This window comes from Coregonus clupeaformis, chromosome 30 (genome assembly GCF_020615455.1).
Source record: "Coregonus clupeaformis isolate EN_2021a chromosome 30, ASM2061545v1, whole genome shotgun sequence".
NCBI classification, from domain to species: domain Eukaryota; kingdom Metazoa; phylum Chordata; class Actinopteri; order Salmoniformes; family Salmonidae; genus Coregonus; species Coregonus clupeaformis.
In genome coordinates, this window is record NC_059221.1 from 1,043,414 (window position 1) to 1,066,215 (window position 22,802).

The 22,802-nt window shown below is 43.6% G+C and overlaps 1 protein-coding gene across 1 annotated transcript in view; it reads right to left on the reverse strand.

Annotated features, from left to right (window-relative positions):
- LOC121546778 (EF-hand domain-containing protein D2) overlaps nucleotides 1-22,232 on the reverse strand; it is a 58,213-nt gene extending 35,981 nt beyond the window's left edge. The window contains exon 1 of the mRNA XM_041858015.2: nucleotides 21,559-22,232. Coding sequence (XP_041713949.1) covers nucleotides 21,559-21,893 — 335 coding nt within the window. The 5' untranslated portion in view covers nucleotides 21,894-22,232. The remainder of the gene's footprint in view (nucleotides 1-21,558) is intronic.
- Between the last annotated feature and the right edge of the window lie 570 nt (nucleotides 22,233-22,802).

The window sequence follows — 22,802 nt, forward strand, 5'->3', positions numbered from 1 at the left end:
TCTGCCTAGAGTTTCATACAGAGACGCTCCATGTCACAGCTGGAAATTGGATACGGGACAATCCATTTAGGGCACAGGAGTTGGGGGAATGTGTTTGGGTAATACGCTAGGAATGGTACATTCCTCTCTTGCACCGCCACTAACAGCTCTCCACACTCTACCGGATGTCGGAGGATTAGGGACCAGATGACTAATCATTTCCTGTTAAGCACACCAATTGGATCAGCACGATGTGGTTATAGATAGATACTGTGAGTGGTTATTTTTAGCATGGGCATGGTGCTGGGTATGAAAGCGTAAGTAAGGCTGGCCTGTGTGGCATTGGGATGGTGGTGGTAAGGGCAGGACAGTTAGGAGCTGTGGGCATTGGACTTAGCTGATTGATGGCATGCTCTCTTGCAAGGCACTCAGAGGGGGTATAGACATGACAAACCGACAAACCACCAAACCCCCTCCATCGTGTGTCTATGTATGTGTGTGCGAGTGAGTGACGGATAAAAATAAAACAGTGGTTGAGAAGTACTGAAAATTACCATATCCCTATAGACTCTGAAAAAAGCCTTTCTGTCCCTCTGGATTGGAATAGGGCATGTGTTCAACTCCCATCAGCCTAACAAACACTGCACTCCTTAACATCAATGGAAGTCTGGTTGTGGCACTGCAGGCCAGACAAGATTTTAAAATGTTGACGGCCTAACCCTAACCCAATAACCTGCCAACAAACACCACTAACTGGAGCATGTTCATTTGGTACGCTGCACAACCAAACCTGTTTCACAACATTTTCCAACAGAAAAAGAAAATGAGCAATTCTTCCATGTAGTCCCTCCCCATTTCAAATCGTTTTTTCCTTCTGTTTGGTGCCTTATGAACACAACTCTGGTGATTTGATTTCAGGTAGGCTGTGAGTGAAGATGGGCTACATAAGTAGGGATGGAGTATTTGGTTGTATTAGGTGGAAAACAGCACTGAGCTAAATCTCTCTGGGGAGCTGGGAGGACCTGTCATGCCAAAAAGTGTCCCCCACCTGCGTCACAATGGGATTCGATGAGTTCTAGCTTCTGTTGCTAGGGCTGTTGCTAGAACTTGCAAAATTAATTTGCATTTTATTGCATGACATAAGTATTTGATACATCAGAAAAGCAGAACTTAATATTTGGTACAGAAACCTTTGTTTGCAATTACAGAGATCATATGTTTCCTGTAGGTCTTGACCAGGTTTGCACACACTGCAGCAGGGATTTTGGCCCACTCCTCCATATAGACCTCCAGATCCTTCAGGTTTCGGGGCTGTCGCTGGGCAATACGGACTTTCAGCTCCCTCCAAAGATTTTCTATTGGGTTCTGGCTAGGCCACTCCAGGACCTTGAGATGCTTCTTACGGAGCCACTCCTTAGTTGCCCTGGCTGTGTGTTTCGGGTCGTTGTCATGCTGGTAGACCCAGCCACGACCCATCTTCAATGCTCTTACTGAGGGAAGGAGGTTGTTGGCCAAGATCTCGCGATACATGGCCCCATCCATCCTCCCCTCAATACAGTGCAGTCGTCCTGTCCCCTTTGCAGAAAAGCATCCCCAAAGAATGATGTTTCCACCTCCATGCTTCACGGTTGGGATGGGGTTCTTGGGGTTGTACTCATCCTTCTTCTTCCTCCAAACACGGCGAGTGGAGTTTAGACCAAAAAGCTCTATTTTTGTCTCATCAGACCACATGACCTTCTCCCAGTCCTCCTCTGGATCATCCAGATGGTCATTGGCAAACTTCAGACGGGCCTGGACATGCGCTGGCTTGAGCAGGGGGACCTTGCGTGCGCTGCAGGATTTTAATCCATGACGGCGTAGTGTGTTACTAATGGTTTTCTTTGAGACTGTGGTCCCAGCTCTCTTCAGGTCATTGACCAGGTCCTGCCGTGTAGTTCTGTGCTGATCCCTCACCTTCCTCATGATCATTGATGCCCCACGAGGTGAGATCTTGCATGGAGCCCCAGACCGAGGGTGATTGACCGTCATTTTGAACTTCATTCATTTTCTAATAATTGCGCCAACAGTTGTTGCCTTCTCACCAAGCTGCTTGCCTATTGTCCTGTAGCCCATCCCAGCCTTGTGCAGGTCTACACTTTTATCCCTGATGTCTTTACACAGCTCTCTGGTCTTGGCCATTGTGGAGAGGTTGGAGTCTGTTTGATTGAGTGTGTGGACAGGTGTCTTTTATACAGGTAACGAGTTCAAACAGGTGCAGTTAATACAGGTAATGAGTGGAGAACAGGAGGGCTTCTTAAAGAAAAACGACCAGGTCTGTGAGAGCCGGAATTCTTACTGGTTGGTAGGTGATCAAATACTTATGTCATGCAATAAAATGCAAATTAATTACTTAAAAATCATACAATGTGATTTTCTGGATTTTTGTTTTAGATTCCGTCTCTCACAGTTGAAGTGTACCAATGATAAAAATTACAGACCTCTACATGCTTTGTAAGTAGGAAAACCTGCTAAATCGGCAGTGTATCAAATACTTGTTCTCCCCACTGTATATTTGTCTTTATATAAGAAAATATTGTTAAAATAGGAAGACATAATTTAAGCTGTTTTTAGATTGACGTTGCTAGCTACTGTACTTATTTACCTCAGCCTGCCTAGTCAGCTAGCCAGCTACAGTAGCTGGCTAGCCAGCTAGCTAGCCAGACAGTTTTATTTAGCCAACGTTAGCTAGCTACTGTAACTGTTATTGTAGCTTTCTGTTTGCATGTAGCTTGCACTTCAAATGGCATCCCGAGGAGATTTTATTTTATCTGTTCAACCAGGCGAAGTACTATGAAGGCACCACTGATCTCGACAAGCGGTGCAACATTCAGAGAAATTCACAATTCAGGGTAATGTTAAGCAGTTAACTTCTATTAGCTAACTGGACGGATTTAACTATGTACAACCATTTTCCATCTAGCTAGTTGGTCATCTACATGTGGCTAGCTGTACATATAGTTCAGTGGAGGCTGCTGAAGGGAGGATGGCTCATAATAATAATAATAATGTCTGGAATGGAGGACATGGAATGGTATCAAACGCGTGGTTTACATGTGGTTGACACCATTCCATTGACTCCATTCCAGCCATTATGAGCCGTCCTCCCCTCACCAGCCTCCACTGATATAGTTACAGTATCTCACAAAAGTGAGTACACCCCTCACATTTTTGTAAATATTTGAGTGTATCTTTTCATGTGACAACACTGAAGAAATGACACTTTGCTACAATGTAAAGTAGTGAGTGTACAGCTTGTATAACAGTGTAAATTTGCTGTCCCCTCAAAATAACACAACACACAGCCATTAATGTCTAAACCGCTAAGTGAAAATGTCCAAATTTGGGCCAAAGTGTCAATATTTTGTGTGGCCACCATCATTTTCCAGCACTGCCTTAACCCTCTTGGGCATGGAGTTCACCAGAGCTTCACAGGTTGCCACTGGAGTCCTCTTCCACTCCTCCATGACGACATCACGGAGCTGGTGGACGTTAGAGACCTTGCACTCCTCCACCTTCCGTTTGAGGATGCCCCACAGATGCTCAATAGGGTTTAGGCCTGGAGACATGCTTGGCCAGTCCATCACCTTTACCCTCAGCTTCTTTAGCAAGGCAGTGGTCGTCTTGGAGGTGTGTTTGGGGTCGTTATCATGTTGGAATAATGCCCTGCGGCCCAGTCTCCGAAGGGAGGGGATCATGCTCTGCTTCAGTATGTCACAGTACATGTTGGCATTCGTGGTTCCCTCAATGAACTGTAGCTCCCCAGTGCCGGCAGCACTCATGCAGCCCCAGACCATGACACTCCCACCACCATGCTTGACTGTAGGCAAGACACACTTGTCTTTGTACTCCTCACCTGGTTGCCGCCACACACGCTTGACACCATCTTAACCAAATAAGTTTCTTGGTCTCATCAGACCACAGGACATGGTTCCAGTAATCCATGTCCTTACTCTGCTTGTCTTCAGCAAACTGTTTTTGAGGGCTCTTGTGCATCATCTTTAGAAGAGGCTTCCTTTTGGGACGACAGCCATGCAGACCAATTTGATGCAGTGTGCAGTGTATGGTCTGAGCAGACAGGCTGACCCCCCTCCCCTTCAACCTCTGCAGCAATGCTGGCAGCACTCATATGTCTATTTCCCAAAGACAACCTCTGGATATGACGCTGAGCACGTGCACTCAACTTCTTTGGTCGACCATGGTGAGGCCTGTTCTGAGTGGAACCTGTCCTGTTAAACCGCTGTATGGTCTTGGCCACCATGCTGCAGCTCAGTTTCAGGGTCTTGGCAATCTTCTTATAGCCCACGCCATCTTTATGTAGAGCAACAATTCTTTTTTTCAGATCCTCAGATTTCTTTGCCATGAGGTCCCATGTTGAACTTCCAGTGACCAGTATGTGGGAGTGTGAGAGCGATGACACAAAATGTAACACACCTGCCCCCCCATTCACACCTGAGACCTTGTAACACTAATGAGTCACATGACACCGGGGAGGGAAAATGGCTAATTGGGCCCAATTTGGACATTTTCACTTAGGGGTGTACTCACTTTTGTTGCCAGCGGTTTAGACATTAATGGCTGTGTGTTGTGTTATTTTGAGGGTACAGCAAATTTACACTGTTATACAAGCTGTACACTCACTACTTTACATTGTAGCAAAGTGTCATTTCTTCAGTGTTGTCACATGAAAAGATATACTCAAATATTTACAAAAATGTGAGGGGTGTACTCACTTTTGTGAGACACTGTATATGTCTGTCATCTCCCTCTTCAAGTCTCCCTTCCGAGACTGGCTGCCTGTTGAGAACAAGTGACAGGCAGAACCTCCCACCCACACAGCAACCACCTCCTCAAAATTCCACACACCAGAATTCAGTATTTTAGTCTAGGATTGCCATGTGAGTGTACAAACAAATCTGTGAAAATAAATTAATGACAACTGTACCAAAAAATATCAACGTTTATGGATTAAAATCTTAAATATTGCCAGGTTGGTTTTATTGCCATGTTCATTATTGTAAGTTGTAAGGTAGCCTTTGATGGTATTGATTTGTTCCACATTATTCATTGTTGTATCCTAGGACCTAAAATAGATACATAGATTTTCAACCACAAGGGTGTACTAATGAGCTATGCGAGATAGAAAAAATTAATAATAATAATAATGAATAATAATAATAATAATAATAATAGAGGACTACTGCTATCCAGTCTCTGTAAGGCCAACTACACCCTCATCCTTCAGTTAGTACACTACAGTGAGTTACAGCCTACAGTCCCTTCTGTTACTCATCACGGAGGACTCATCCTCCACAAAAGCATGACTCATTGAACAGCCTGTTAAAATCACTGCTTTCTCTGTATATTGCTAAAGCATTCTGACATACATAATTATTGGCACCCTTGATAAAGATAAAGTAAAATAAATATAAATACTGAGCTATATTGTACGTGCCAATTTTTTTGAAATTATAATTATTTAATACTAATACAATTGCTCACCGAGAGAGATTTTGTTTTACAAGCAATAAACAAAAAAAATCTCTAAAAAGGGCCAAAATGATTGCCATCTCGGTTAATACTCTATCCCCTTGCGAGGATAACGACAGACTATTTCTAAAATGTTTTATGAGATTTGAGAACACTTTGGGAAGGATCATAGACCATTCCTCTATACAGAATCTTTCCAGATCCTTTATATCTAGGGCCCTATAAAATCCACGCTGCGTAGAATGGGGACAGAATCACGGAATCCAGATATTAAAACTGAATTCAACAATATTCTAAAACTTAGTAGGAAATAAACTAAATGTAAAATTAATTAAATTTGTCCAAGATTATCATGACATCAGTGATTTGTATATTCCTTCAACTTTCTGAAGAGACAACGGCACAGGAATGCCCCGATCTGTGTGTGTGTGTGCGTTTGTATCCCCCTTGTGTAGCCATTAGTGATGATGCTAATGTTATGACAAATCTTCTCAATTAAATGTTAACTACAAAGTAGCTTATTACTACCTGGCAGAATGAGATCATGATGATTTGCATACATTTTTGCACCGCTGTCAGTGTTTAGCAAACTGTGCAATCACATGAGCGCTACAGAAACGTCGCTAACCAAATAAAGGTCTATGGCTGGTGCCTACTTGAATTAAAAGGGTAACTACACACAAAAAAATAAGTGTATTCGATTTTTCCCAGACCTCAAAAGTAGTTTAAGCATTGTTGTGGACTTTGAACATGACAATGCCCCCATGCACAGAGCAAGGTCCATACAGAAATGGTTTGTCGAGATCGGTGTGGAAGAACATGACTTCCCTGCACAGAGCCCTGACCTCATCCCCATCGAACACCTTTGGGATGAATTAAACCGTTATTGAATCGGTAAAATTTTTATTCAGTAACAGAATTATTGCAATTGAAATGGCTATAATGGGAAATCATAGCAGTCACAAACTACAGTTGGATCAGCTGTTACTATCCTCCCTTCTGGCATACTGTCATGTTCAGCTAACAGTTATTTACTTATTTTTCTGTCCCTGTCATCTGGTGGTCAAAGCAAGACTGTGAAAAACAGTCTGGACAACTGCTCCCGCCACCTCCCTCTCCAGTTATTGTCACCTCTCCCGGCTCATACTGATGCCGCATTCACATACTAGTCGGAACTAGGAAACTTGGTTGTAATATCAGCAAAAAAAGAAACGTCCCTTTTTCAGGTCCCTGTCTTTCAAAGATAATTCGTAAAAATCCAAATAACTTCACAGATCTTCATTGTAAAGGGTTTAAACACTGTTTCCCATGCTTGTTCAATGAAACAAACAATTAATGAACATGCACCAGTGGAACGGTCGTTAAGACACTAACAGCTTACAGACGGTAGGCAATTAAGGTCACAGTTATGAAAACTTAGGACATTAAAGAGGCCTTTCTACTGACTCTGAAAAACACCAAAAGAAAGATGCCCAGGGTCCCTGCTCATCTGCGTGAATGTGCCTTAGGCATGCTGCAGGGAGGCATGAGGACTGCAGATGTGGCCAGGGCAATAAATTGCAATGTCCGTACTGTGGGACGTCTAAGACAGCGCTACAGGAAGACAGGACGGACAGCTGATCGTCCTCGCAGTGGCAGACCACGTGTAACAACACCTGCACAGGATCGGTACATCCGAACATCACACCTGCAGGACAGGTACAGGATGGCAACAACAACAACTGCCTGAGTTACACCAGGAACGCACAATCTCTCCATCAGCGCTCAGACTGTCCGCAATAGGCTGAGAGAGGCTGGACTGAGGGCTTGTAGGCCTGTTGCAACAACGTCGCCTATGGGCACAAACCCACCGTCGCTGGACCAGACAGGACTGGCAAAAAGTGCTCTTCACTGACGAGTCGCGGTTTTGTCTCACCAGGGGTGATGGTTGGATTCGCGTTTATCGTCGAAGGAATGAGTGTTACACCGAGGCCTGTACTCTGGAGCGGGATCAATTTGGAGGTGGAGGGTCCGTCATGGTCTAGGGCGGTGTGTCATAGCATCATCGGACTGAGCTTGTTGTCATTGCAGGCAATCTCAATGCTGTGCGTTACAGAGAAGACGTGCGTGATTTCCTGCAAGACAGGAATGTCAGTGTTCTGCCATGGCCAGCGAAGAGCCCGGATCTCAATCCCATTGAGCACGTCTGGGACCTGTTGGATCGGAGGGTGAGGGCTAGGGCCATTCCCCCCAGAAATGTCCGGGAACTTGCAGGTGCCTTGGTGGAAGAGTGGGGTAATATCTCACAGCAAGAACTAGCAAATCTGGTGCAGTCCATGAGGAGGAGATGCACTGCAGTACTTAATGCAGCTGGTGGCCACACCAGATACTGACTGTTACTTTTGATTTTGACCCCCCCTTTGTTCAGGGAAACATTATTCAATTTCTGTTAGTCACATGTCTGTGGAACTTGTTCCGTTTATGTCTCATTTGTTGAATCTAGTTATGTTCATACAAATATTTACACGTCAAGTTTGCTGAAAATAAACGCAGTTGACAGTGAGAGGATGTTTCTTTTTTTGCTGAGTTTAGTTATACACGTGCCGCGTTCAACCAGATAGCAAATCGGAAATGTCAGAGTTTCCTAGTTCTGACAAGCATATGAATGCGGCATGACACCTACCACTTATCCTCTTTTCATTTACTGTAAAAAGCATCCTCACCCAATGTGCACCGACCGACACTGGAGGTCCACGGATATTGAACGTTTACATTTGGTCAGTCCCAGGGGCGGTGTGTTCAATAGGGCGATATGGGCGACGCACTGCCAAACGGGAAAAGGAAGGGATTTTTTTTCTAATCAATTACAGTGGGGAAAAAATGTATTTAGTCAGCCACCAATTGTGCAAGTTCTCCCACTTAAAAAGATGAGAGAGGCCTGTAATTTTCATCATAGGTACACGTCAACTATGACAGACAAATTGAGAAAAACAAATCCAGAAAATCACATTGTAGGATTTTTAATGAATTTCTTTGCAAATTATGGTGGAAAATAAGTATTTGGTCACCTACAAACAAGCAAGATTTCTGGCTCTCACAGACCTGTAACTTCTTCTTTAAGATGCTCCTCTGTCCTCCACTCGTTACCTGTATTAATGGCACCTGTTTGAACTTGTTATCAGTATAAAAGACACCTGTCCACAACCTCAAACAGTCACACTCCAAACTCCACTAAGGCCAAGACCAAAGAGCTGTCAAAGGACACCAGAAACAAAATTGTAGACCTTTACCAGGCTGGGAAGACTGAATCTGCAATAGGTAAGCAGCTTGGTTTGAAGAAATCAACTGTGGGAGCGATTATTAGGAAATGGAAGACATACAAGACCACTGATAATCTCCCTCGATCTGGGGCTCCACGCAAGATCTCACCCTGTGGGGTCAAAATGATCACAAGAACGGTGAGCAAAAATCCCAGAACCACACGGGGGGACCTAGTGAATGACCTGCAGAGAGCTGGGACCAAAGTAACAAAGCCTACCATCAGTAACACACTACGCCGCCAGGGTCTCAAATCCTGCAGTGCAAAACGTGTCCCCCTGCATAAGCCAGTACATGTCCAGGCCCGTCTGAAGTTTGCTAGAGTGCATTTGGATGATCCAGAAGAGGATTGGGAGAATGTCATATGGTCAGATGAAACCAAAATATAATTTTTTGGTAAAAACTCAACTTGTCGTGTTTGGAGGACAAAGAATGCTGAGTTGCATCCAAAGAACACCATACCTACTGTGAAGCATGGGGGTGGAAACATCATGCTTTGGGGCTGTTTTTCTGCAAAGAGACCAGGACGACTGATCCGTGTAAAGGAAAGAATGAATGGGGCCATGTATCGTGAGATTTTGAGTGAAAACCTCCTTCCATCAGCAAGGGCATTGAAGATGAAACGTGGCTGGGTCTTTCAGCATGACAATGATCCCAAACACACCGCACGGGCAACGAAGGAGTAGCTTCGTAAGAAGCATTTCAAGGTCCTGGAGTGGCCTAGCCAGTCTCCAGATCTCAACCCCATAGAAAGTCTTTGGAGGGAGTTGAAAGTCTGTGTTGTCCAGCGACAGCCCCAAAACATCACTGCTCTAGAGGAGATCTGCATGGAGGAATGGGCCAAAATACCAGCAACAGTGTGTGAAAACCTTGTGAAGACTTACAGAAAACGTTTGACCTGTGTCATTGCCAACAAAGGGTATATAACAAAGTATTGAGAAACTTTTATTATTGACCAAATACTTATTTTCCACCATAATTTGCAAATAAATTCATAAAAAATCCTACAATGTGATTTTCTGGATTTTTTTTCCTCATTTTGTCTGTCATAGTTGACGTGTACCTATGATGAAAATGACAGGCCTCTCTCATCTTTTTAAGTGGGAGAACTTGCACAATTCGTGGCTGACTAAATACTTTTTTTCCCCACTGTATATCACGGCAACAGTAGTTATCAGTGTTGTAATCTAGACGTCTGATCTGCCACAGTGCCACACTGCCACTAAATGTCCAATCAGGCTAAAGTCGTGCTTCAAATGCCCCCCCCCCTTTTGGGGCGATTTCATTCAGGTTGAAAATCGCCCAGAAGTCTGTCATAGACTCCCATGTAAAATCTATTTTTTTCAAATTTCAGAGCTTTCAATACAATCTCTATGGGTTTCTGAGGGCTTGCACTTACACGCTTTCGTCATACGTAACGTAACCATGAACGTAACTAAGAAAAGAGCGGGTAGCAGCATCAATCAATTCACGTACTACTATCAAGATGGCTATAGCGTTCAGTGCAACTCGATTGTCTCTTTGAAAGAAGTTGACATCAAAGAGACAACCACAAAGTGCAGGAGCGCTTTTTTGAGTTCCTTCCCATCTCGGAATCAACCTCAGTCTCAATCGCCAGTGTGCTTTTGGAGCGACTGAACGGTCTTTTTGCCGACGACGTGAAAGTCAAACTCATTGCGCAAGCTTACGATGGAGCCAGTGTGATGAGGCGAGAGAAGGCAAAAGGTGCGTGAGCATTTCAAGAAAGGCCATTACGTGCATTGCTATGCGCATCAGCTGAATTTGATCATGCAGCAAGCTAAAAAGTAACTAGTAAACTAGTCCTCAGCATGCCTGATTTCAATGAGAAAGTCATTGACCGCTTTGCTGCATTGAAAGAGAGAAGAGAACAGTTTCAGTACAAGTAATGTAGCCTCTCTCTCTCTTTGTCCCTCCCTGTCTGTCTCTTTAACACACACACGCCCAAATCAGTTCACAGTTGATGTTGTTTAAAATAATTATTTTTCATTTAAAAAAAAGTAAACAATTTTTTTTACAAATCTATACAATTGGCCAGAATATGGTTGTTCATATTTACAAAGCCATACAGATAGCTGTGTTTACCTTTTCTAGAAATTATTTTCAAATTCTGTTTTCAGGCAAAATGTCTATCACTGTTCATTTTCACAAATCTATACAAGAGGGCAGAATATGGAAGTCTATAAAAATTTCTTATTACCAATAACTTGCATCAATGTTTTCAGTAGCCTCTATCAAAAGCTCCTGCTTGCTCAGGTGCACATATTTCCAATTCAACCATGAGGCCTTTTTGAAGCAAGTAATGTGTATATCAGTATTGACTTATATGCTGCCCCTGTCTTCATGTTGTTGCTGGACATATCTTTTTTAAAATGTGTGTAGGTCACCTAAATCATCAGAAAAATTGCCCCCCCTGAGAATTTTTTCAGGAGCCGCCACTGGTCAGTCCGCCCTGGCTGGACCAAATCTGAACGAATCATAGACATCTATGTTTCACAAGTTTGGACAGCACAGTACAGTAAGGCACAGTAGAGAACAGTACAGTAAAGAAGAGTACAGTAGAGAACACTGGAGCAGCCTTTCTCAAACCCTGGTCAATGGACCGGCGCAGGTCCGTGGAGGAACGCTTGTCGTTCCGCGGCATATCTGTCTTGAATATGATTGTTGTTTTTTTGGTCGCGGCATATTTAAAATCAAATAAATAATTGTCGTAGGCCTACTTGCGCAATATTATGCATGCTGCAGTCTAGGTTGAATATGGGATATATTTTTAACCAAGGCCGCAGTAAACAAATTGTGTTACCATGACAAAGCATAGCTACACCAAAAACACACACACACATTAGCTAACCCTGCTGCGCAGCCTGCACACTCACTCTCTCCATAGATTTGTTTCAAATGACAGCTGCCTGCCAAAACCAGTCTCAAAGAAAACCATTAGTAACACACTACGCCGTCATGGATTAAAATCCTGCAGCGCACGCAAGGTCCCCCTGCTCAAGCCAGCGCATGTCCAGGCCCGTCTGAAGTTTGCCAATGACCATCTGGATGATCCAGAGGAGGAATGGGAGAAGGTCATGTGGTCTGATGAGACAAAAATAGAGCTTTTTGGTCTAAACTCCACTCGCTGTGTTTGGAGGAAGAAGAAGGATGAGTACAACCCCAAGAACACCATCCCAACCGTGAAGCATGGAGGTGGAAACATCATTCTTTGGGGATGCTTTTCTGCAAAGGGGACAGGACGACTGCACCGTATTGAGGGGGGAATGGATGGACGGGGCCATGTATCGCGAGATCTTGGCCAACAACCTCCTTCCCTCAGTAAGAGCATTGAAGATGGGTCGTGGCTGGGTCTTCCAGCATGACAACAACCCGAAACACACAGCCAGGGCAACTAAGGAGTGGCTCCGTAAGAAGCCACTCCTTAGTGGCCCAGCCAGTCTCCAGACCTGTGGCCCAGCCAGTCTCCAGACCTGAACCCAATAGAAAATCTTTGGAGGGAGCTGAAAGTCCGTATAACCCAGCGACAGCCCCGAAACCTGAAGGATCTGGAGAAGGTCTCTATGGAGGAGTGGGCCAAAATCCCTGCTGCAGTGTGTGCAAACCTGGTCAAGACCTACAGGAAACGTATGATCTCTGTAATTGCAAACAAAGGTTTCTGTACCAAATATTAAAAGTTCTGCTTTTCTGATGTATCAAATACTTATGTCATGCAATAAAATGCAAATTAATTACTTAAAAATCATACAATGTGATTTTCTGGATTTTTGTTTTAGATTCCGTCTCTCACAGTTGAAGTGTACCTATGATAAAAATTACAGACCTCTACATGCTTTGTAAGTAGGAAAACCTGCAAAATCGGCAGTGTATCAAATACTTGTTCTCCCCACTGTATGTATGTATGTATGTATATATAGATATATATACACACACACATACATACACACACACACACTCTACCAGTCAAAAGTTTGGACACCTACTTATTCAAGGGTTTTTCTTTATTTTTACTATTTTTTACATTGTAAAATCATAGTGAAGACATAAAAACTATGAAATAACACATATGGAATCATGTAGTAACCAACAAAGTGTTAAACAAATCAAACTATATTTTCTATTTGAGATTCTTCAAATAGCCACCCTTTGCCTTGATGACAGCTTTGCACACTCTTGGCATTCTCTCAACCAGCTTCATGAGGTAGTCACCTGGAATGCATTTCAATTAACAGGTGTGCCTTGTTAAAAGTTAATTTGTGGAATTTATTTCCTTCTTAATGCGTTTGAGCCAATCAGTTGTGTTGTGACAAAGTAGGGGTGGTATACAGAAGACATCCCTATTTTGTAAAAGACCAAGTCCATATTATGGCAAAAACAACAAATAAGCAATGAGAAACGACAGGTGAGTCAATACGGAACATTTCAAGAACTTTGAAAGTTTCAAGTGCAGTCGCAAAAAACATCAAGTGGTATGATGAAACTGGCTCTCATGAGGACCGCCACAGGAATGGAAGACCCAGTTACATCTGCTGCAAAGGATAAGTTCATTAGAGTTACCAGCCTCAGAAATTGCAGCCCAAATAAATGTTTCAGAGTTCAAGTCACAGACACACCTCAACATCAACTGTTCAGAGGAGACTGTGTGATTCAGGCCTTCATGGTTGAATTGCTGCAAAGAAACCACCACTAAAGGACACCAATAAGAAGAAAAGACCTGCTCGGGCCAAGAAACATGAGCAATGGACATTAGACCGGTGGAAATCTGTCCTTTGATCTGGAGTCCAAATTGTTGATTTTTGGTTCCAACTGCCGTGTCTTTGTGAGACGCGGTGTGGGTGAACGGATGATCTCCGCATGTGTTGTTCCCACCGTAAAGCATGGAGGAGGAGGTGTTACGATGTGGGGGTGCTTTGCTGGTGACACTGTGATTTATTTAGAATTCAAAGCACACTTAACCAGCATGGCTACCAAATCATTCTGCAGCGACACGCCATCCCATCTGGTTTGGGCTTAGTGGGAGTATCATTTGTTTTTCAACAGGACAATGACACAACACACCTCCAGGCTGTGTAAGGGCTATTTTACCTAGAAGGAGAGTGATGGAGTGCTGCATCAGATGACCTGGCCTCCACAATCCCCCGACCTCAACTCAATTGAGATGGTTTGGGATGAGTCGGACGGCAGAGTGAATGAAAAGCAGCCAACAAGTGCTCAGCATGTGGGAACTCCTTCAAGACTGTTGGAGAAACATTCTAGGTGAAGCTGGTTGAGAGAATGCCAAGAGTGTGCAAAGCTGTCATAAAGGCAAAAGGTGGCTATTTGAATAATCTCAAACATAACATATATTTTGATTTGTTTAACACTTTTTTGCTTACTACATGATGCCATGTGTTATATCATAGTTTTGATGTCTTCACTATTATTATACAATGTAGAAAATATCAAAAAATAAAGAAAAACCCTTGAATGAGTAGGTGTGTCCAAACTTTTGACTGGTACTGTATGTATGTATGTGTATATGTATGTGTGTATATATATATATATTTCTGTATATCGTGTTGAAGTTTCTACTGTAGCATACCGTATGTATGTACAGTTGAAGTCGGAAGTTTACATACACTTAGGTTGGAGTCATTAAAACTCGTTTTTCAACCACTCCACAAATTTCTTGTTAACGAACTATAGTTTTGGTAAGTCGGTTAGGACATCTACTTTGTGCATGACACAAGTGATTTTTCCAACAATTGTTTACAGACAGATTATTTCACTTATAATTCACTGTATCACAATTCCAGTGGGTCAGAAGTTTACATACACTAAGTGGACTGTGCCTTTAAACAGCTTGGAAAATTCCAGAAAATGATGCCATGGCTTTAGAAGCTTCTGATAGGCTAATTGACATCATTTGAGTCAATTGGAGGTGTACCTGTGGATGTATTTCAAGGCCTACCTTCAAGCTCAGTGCCTCTTTGCTTGACATCATGGGAAAATCAAAAGAAATCAGCCAAGACCTCAGAAAAAAAATGTGTAGACCTCCACAATATGATAAAACATTCAAGATAATGTAATTTCAAAAATCTGACAAGTGTGAGTAAAAATGAATCGTGAGTTTGATTCAATAACCAATATGATTCAAAACTAGGGATTTTAATTCTGTGTGTTTCGAGACCAATTATGTTGTTGTCGCACTGAAAAGCACAGGAAATATAAAATCAGGGGTGGTGACTCCACCTGATATGGAAGAAAAGATAAGCTTGGTTTTGGCAAACGCTTGTCGAGTCAGTTTTGCAAAAGCTAGCCAGCCTTGTCTATAAACGTAACCTAGGGCAGTGAGATAAGCCATTTTATGAAACAGACATGAAAAGTAGAACGGTTATAAAATCACCTTCAACACATTGAAAAAAAATCACCTTCAACACATTCAACACACTGTGGTCCTCTGTAGCTCAGCTGGTAGAGCACGGCGCTTGTAACGCCAAGGTAGTGGGTTCGATCCCCGGGACCACCCATACACAAAAAAATGTATGCACGCATGACTGTAAGTCGCTTTGGATAAAAGCGTCTGCTAAATGGCATATTATATTATTTATATATTGAGCTGTGTAGAACAGGAACTGAATCGATGTTCTGATTTGCATATACTGTAAATGTGCTGTTCCTAACACTACAGTTAGCCTATCACAAGTATTGTTGTGCAGATGGGAAATAATAAAGGGGTAAAAACTAAAAAGAAGACACTTGTTCATATCTATCTGATATTTCAGTGAAAGCAAATCATTTAATATGAATGACTCTTACAGAGCTGTTCTACTAACACAAGAAAAGGCTTGGAAATCATGATTGATGAAACAAAATGTTCTCAAGAGGGTTTTACAATACCACGTAGGCCTACAGTATTGCAAGTACCAAGCAACAAAGACACTCGTCACGCTTGAGGCAACAATGTAAATTCCCGCACTATCAAAAAGGAACCATATGGAATGCAGCCAAATGGGGTTGCCAGAGCTTGAAACGTAGATAAATGAGAGTGAATATAACCTATTGTACTGTATTCAGCAACCACTGACAGTGACAGCATACTGAGCAAGTAAGAGTGAAGTCGGGTAGACATTGCATTGATTGGACTGAAATACTGAGTACGTAATGAGTAGGCTACACTGAGATATTATGTATCGTAGAAAGTGCAACGCATGTGACCTCTGGGTCAGGGCAGTATGCCAGGACTGAACGAGAGTGTGCTTGTGTGTGCGTGCCTGCGTACCCAATGCTATCCAATGGATTCCCATACTATGTCCCCTGTGATACAGTATCCTCTCTACAATACTTGACCAGCCATTTTGTACAGTAACAGTGCTATAGGACTCAATTATTTGCACATAAGTAACTAGTCTCTCAGACTTAAGAGTTTTGATTTACAGCCCAATTCAATGATGTCTGAAATGTAAACCGACAAATGCTAGCCAAGCACCATTGTGACACTAACCCACAGATACACTACACGACCAAATGTAGGTGGACACCTGCTCGTCGAACAGCTCATTCCAAAATCATGGGCATTAATATGGAGTTGGTCCCCCTTTTGATGCTAAAACAGCCTCCATTCTTCTGGGAAGGCTTTCCACTAGATGTTGGAACATTGCTGCAGGGACTTGCTTCCATTCAGCCACAAGAGCATTAGTGAGGTCGGGCACTGATGTTAGTCGATTAGGCCTGGCTCGCAGTCGGCATTCCAATTCATCCCAAAGGTGTTCGATGGGGTTCAGGTCAAGGCTCTGTGGAGGCCAATGTTACGAACCCCGTGGCTTTAAACGTCTAGGGTGGATGGAGAAGAGACCCGTAACATAATTCATGCAAATTAGAATGATGACATGGAACAGTGAGAACAAAAACTACACGACAACCATAAACTACCTTCAAACATAAAAGGTTTATTTTTAAACACACGGTAAAGGGTTTGGAAAAAAGGGCTGAGCAGGACCCAAGAAATGAAACAATAGTGTAAAACACCCCTAAACTGATCTTGCCTGCCTCAAGAACCGCTAAGCTACTGCTAATCAAACAAAAATTACAGTGGGTGGTCCGCTCAGGTCTAACTAGTGTTTTTAGACAGTTTTCTTCCTACGGGTAATGTACGCCCAAGGGCAACTTGCTTAAATTCCCCTTTTCCCAGAAACACACAAAGTTACCAAACAGAGTAACCAGCAAATGAGTGAGTACACAAAACACAGGACACCACAGTATCCATACTCACATACGGAAATAGTCTCTAACAACAAACACAACTGACCGGCTTTTAAACAATGGGATGTGTGATTGAAAAACCAGCAACAGGTGGTGCAATGCAGAGGAATGTTCACTGATTGGTCCACCTTAGCAATCAGCAGACTCCCCAATGACCACCAATCAGGAACATACAGGACACCTGTGATTAGGGCAGAAGGAGAGGAAAAACACAAACAGACACAGGATACCTGTATCCGTAACACCAGTCAAGTTCTTCCACACCGCTCTCGACAAACCATTTCTGTATGGACCTCGCTTTGTGCACAGGGGCATTGTCATGCCGAAACAAGAAAGGGCCTTCCCCAAACTGTTGCCACAAAGTTGGAAGCACAGAATTGTCTAGAATGTCATTGTATGCTGTAGAGTTAATATTTCCTATCACTGGAACTAAGGGGCCTAGCCCAAACCACGAAAAACAGCCCTAGACCATTATTCCTCCTCCACCAAACTTTAGTTGGCACTACGCATTGGGGTAGGTAGCGTTCTCCTGGCATCCGCCAAACCCATATTCGTCTGTCGGATTGCCAGATGGTGAAGCTTGTTTCATCACTCCAGAGAATGCGTTTCCACTGCCCCAGAGTCCAATGACGGCACGCTTTACACCACTCCAGCCGATTCTTGGCATTGCGCAAGGTGATCTTAGACTTGTGTGCGGCTGTTTGGCCATGGAAACCCATTTCATGAAGCTCCCGACGATCAGTTCTTGTGCTGATGTTGCTTCCAGAGGCAGGTTGGAACTCTGTAGTGAGTGTTGCAACCGAGGACAGACCATTTTTACGTGCTACAAGCTTCAGCACTCGCCGGTCCCTTTCTGTGAGCTTGTGTGTCCTACCACTTCGCGGCTGAGCCGTTGTTGCTCCTAGACGTTTCCACTTCACAAGAACAGCACTTACAGTTGACCGGGGCAGCTCTAAAAGGGCAGAAATTGACGAACTGACATCCTATGACGGTGCCACGTTGAAAGTTACTGAGCTCTTCAGTAAGGCCATTTTACTGCCAATGTTTGTCTATGGAGATTGGATGGCTGTGTGCTCGATTTTATATACCTGTCAGCAACGGGTGTGGCTGAAATAGCTGAATCCACTAATGTTTTGTATATATAGTGTAGGTCCCCAAGCTGCTGTTAAGTCTTGACAGATCCCGTCAGTCTTGGCACTGCTTAATCACACACACGTATGGAAGCTATTAGGACACATCAATAACACATATCACACAAAACCAGTTACTTCAATGTTTTGACTAACAACGTCATGCCACTGACAGACCTGTGACGGAGCTGTGAAACTGTTTTGCTGATTCATCGTGTCAATGGCATGAGTGTCAGCAAACAGAGTTTTCAGTTTCCAAGTGACACTCACATACAGTGCATTCGGAAAGTTCAGACCCCTCGACTTTTTACACATTTTGTTACATTACAGTCTTATTCTAAAATGGATTAAGTAGTCCCCCCCCCCTCAATCTACACACAATACCCCATAATGACAAAGCAAAAAAAAAAATGTATACATGTATTTATACTGGAATACCACATCTACATAAGTATTCAGACCCTTTACTCAGTACTTTTTTTTTGGGGGGGGGGGGGTAGATCAGCTTAATGTTGCAGATAGATTGTAACTTCCATCAATGTAATTGTCTGCATCACTTCCAATCCCCCATGTTTTTTATACATACATACATACTCAGTACTTTGTTGAAGCACCTTTGGCAGCGATTACAGCCTCGAGTGTGGAGCTTGGCATACCTGTATTTGGGGAGATTCTCCCATTCTTCTCTGCAGATCCTCTCAAGCTCTGTCAAGTTCAATGGGGAGCGTCGCTGCACAGCTATTTTCAGGTCTATCCAAAGATGTTCGATCGGGTTCAAGTCCGGGCTACTCAAGGACATTCAGAGACTTGTCCCGAAGCCACTGCTGCGTTGTCTTGGCTGTGTGCTTAGGGTCGTCGTCCTGTTGGAAGGTGAACCTTCACCCCAGTCTGAGGTTCTGAGCGCTCTGGAGCAGGTTATCATCAAGGATCTCGCTGTACATTGCTTCGTTCATCTTCGTTCAGCTGTTCCGGATGACTATGTGATCACGCTCTCCATAGCCAATGTGAGTAAGACTTTTAAGCAGGTCAACATTCACAAGGCCGCAGGGCCAGACGGATTACCAGGACGTGTACTCCGAGCATGTGCTGACCAACTGGCAAGTGTCTTCACTGACATTTTCAACATGTCCCTGACTGAGTCTGTAATACCAACATGTTTCAAGCAGACCACCATAGTCCCAGTGCCCAAGGACACTAAGATAACCTGCCTAAATGACTACCAACCCATAGCACTGACGTCTGTAGCCATGAAGTGCTTTGAAAGGCTGGTCATGGCTCACAACACCATTATCCCAGAAACCCTAGACCCACTCCAATTTGCATACCGCCCCAACAGATCCACAGATGATGCAATCTCTATTGCACTCCACACTTCCCTTTCCCACCTGGACAAGACGAACACCTACGTGAGAATGCTATTCATTGACTACAGCTCAGCATTCAACACCATAGTGCCCTCAAAGCTCATCACTAAGCTAAGGATCCTGGGACTAAACACCTCCCTCTGCAACTGGATCCTGGACTTCCTGACGGGCCGCCCCCAGGTGGTAAGGGTAGGTAATAACACATCTGCCACACTGATCCTCAACACGGGGGCTCCTCAGGGGTGCGTGCTCAGTCCCCTCCTGTACTCCCTGTTCACACATGACTGCATGGCCAGGCACGATTCCAACACCATCATTAAGTTTGCTGACGACAACGATGAGACAGCCTATAGGGAGGAGGTCAGAGACCTGGCCATGTGGTGCCAGGATAACAAACTCTCCCTCAACGTGACCAAGACAAAGGAGATGATTGTGGACTACAGGAAAAAAAAGAGGACTGAGCACGCCCCCATTCTCATCGACAGGGCTGTAGTGGAACAGGTTGAGAGCTTCAAGTTCCTTGGTGTCCACATCACCAACGAACTATCATGGTCCAAACACACCAAGACAGTCGTGAAGAGGGCATGACAAAGCCTATTCCCCCTTAGGAGATTGAACAGATTTGGCATGGATCCTCAGATCCTCAAGAAATTCTACAGCTGCACCATCGAGAGCATCCTGACTGGTTGCATCACCGCCTGGTATGGCAACTGCTCAGCCTCCGACCGCAAGGCACTACAGAGGGTAGTACGTACGGCCCAGTACATCACTGGGGTCAAGCTTCCTGCCATCCAGGACCTCTATACCAGGCGGTGTCAGAGGAAGGCCCTCAAAATTGTCAAAGATTCCAGCCACCCTAGTCATAGACTGTTCTCTCTGCTACCGCATGGCAAGCGGTACCGGAGTGCCAAGTCTAGGTCCAAAAGACATCTCAACAGCTTCTACCCCCAAGCCATAAGACTCCTGAACAGTTAATCATGGCTACCCGGACTATTTGCACTGCCCCCCCACCCCATCCTTTTTACGCTGCTGCTACTCTGTTAATTATTTATGCATAGTCACTTTAACTCTACCCACATGTACATATTACCTCAACTACCTCCACTAGCCGGTGCCCCCGCACATTGACTCTTTACCGGTACCCCCCTGTATATATAGCCTCCCTACTGTTATTTTATTTTACTTCTGCTCTTTTTTTCTCAACACTTTTTTGTCAACCTCCAAGAGAGCCGTCGTGTGCCTTTTACTAAGGAGTGGCTTCCGTCTGGCCACTAACATAAAGGCCTGACTGGTGGAATGCTGCTGAGATGGTTGTCCTTCTGGAAGGTTCTCCCATCTTCACAAAGAAACTCTGGAGCTCTGTCAGAGTGACCATCGGGTTCTTGGTCACCTCCCAGATCAATTTCGAGTCGCATAGCAAAGGGTCTGAATACTTATGTAAATAAGGTATCTGCTTTTTTATTTGTAATAAATTTGCTAACATTTCAAAAAAACTGTTTTCGCTTTGTCATTATGGGGTATTGTAAATTGAGGTAGTGAGCAACACTCACTACCGAGTTCCAAACTGGCCTGCACAGAGCCCTGACCTCAGCCCCATCGAATACCTTTGGGATGAATTGGAACATCGACTGCGAGCCAGGCCTAATCGCCCATCATCAGTGCCCGACCTCACTAATGCTCTTGTGGCTGAATGGAAGCAAGTCCCCGCAGCAATGTTCCAATATCTAGTGGAAAGCATTCCCAGAAGAGTGGAGGCTGTTATAGCAGCAAAGGGGTGTCCAACTCCATATTAATGCCCATGATTTTTGGAATTAGATGTTCGACGAGCAGGTGTCCACATACTTTTGGTCATGTAGTGTATTTTAATATGTCATATGCATGGCGAATTGCCAATTGATAAGCATACATGTGCGTAACCAAAGCCAACTAGTCGGTTGACATTTTATGCAGGTTGTATGTAGAAAATATTTCAATTGCTGATATTTTTGACAACATGAACTCACTGTTTAAACATTCTCTCCATATCTTTGATTTGCTTCCTAGAGAATTCCTTGAACTCGGTGTATGGATTGAAGACCTTCATGCTCGGCTGATGGTGTTCACCCACTCCGTCGTTCAACTCCCCCCGCCGCATGAGCTTTACTCCCAACTCCGAGTCTGCGTTTGCTGTGGCCGCCTTCTCATGTCCCTGACCAGCCTCAACCGCCACCGGTGCCTCGGCACCCTCTTCTATCTGCAGCCGACGACTAAGCTTCGACGACAGCTCGTCTGTGGCCATTTCGATGTTTATTTCAAAAGCTACTGTATCTACAAAACAGATGAGACACCGAGAGCGCATACAACACAATGTCTGTGGTCCATAGGCATGCGTCTATCTGTTGCGTGTTTAGGCTACTCCTGTGCAGACAGTCAGAATTATGAACTATTCTGGAATAGAAATTATCCAGCAAAATATCTGCATCCTCTTTCAGCAAGCAGGGACAGCGCGCGACTGCACAACGGACAAGCGAGGCGCACGAATATCTCCACTGAAGTAGGTTACACACTGCTTTAGAAAGCTACGTAAAATTTCAATCTCGTCAGCACGCATTTTAAAGGGACGCACATGACAATAGTTCTGTGTCCAACGTTATCAAACGTAAATTTTGTTCATATTTACAGTTCACAGGGGATTTCTCAGTTTTGCCATATTTATCCGTTTTGCCATATGATGATGGTGCGCCTCCAAATATAATTCAAGTAGGCTTAGCCTAACCAATAAATATAAATATAGCCCATGCATTGGGTTTAGACTATATTCCCATACCATCATTTACAATTGTTATATTTTCTGCCAGGCAGGTACAGAATGGTTAATTTAAAAAGTTTGTTCTAAGTGATGTTACACCTTTCACACAGGTGGTCAGCAAAATGTTTAATATGGGAACTGTGTCTGATGCTTTACATTGTATTAGCTTTAGGTTGTATTAGCAAAGGTCATCGAATTTGTTAGAAGGTTTTTTTAAAACAATTATAATAAATGCAACGGTTGGACAATGGATGAAGATACTCCAAACTTTTCAAATTTTTATAATCCATCAGATATTGACTTAATTATAGCACAAATTAATGTTCAGGGATTTTGGTGGGAATTCAGGTATTCAATTTATTGTCAAATGTCACTTTTTTTGTAAGAATGCACTCATATATACATGTTCTTATTGTATTAGATATTTGTATAAATATTTTGTATTAAAATAATACCAGG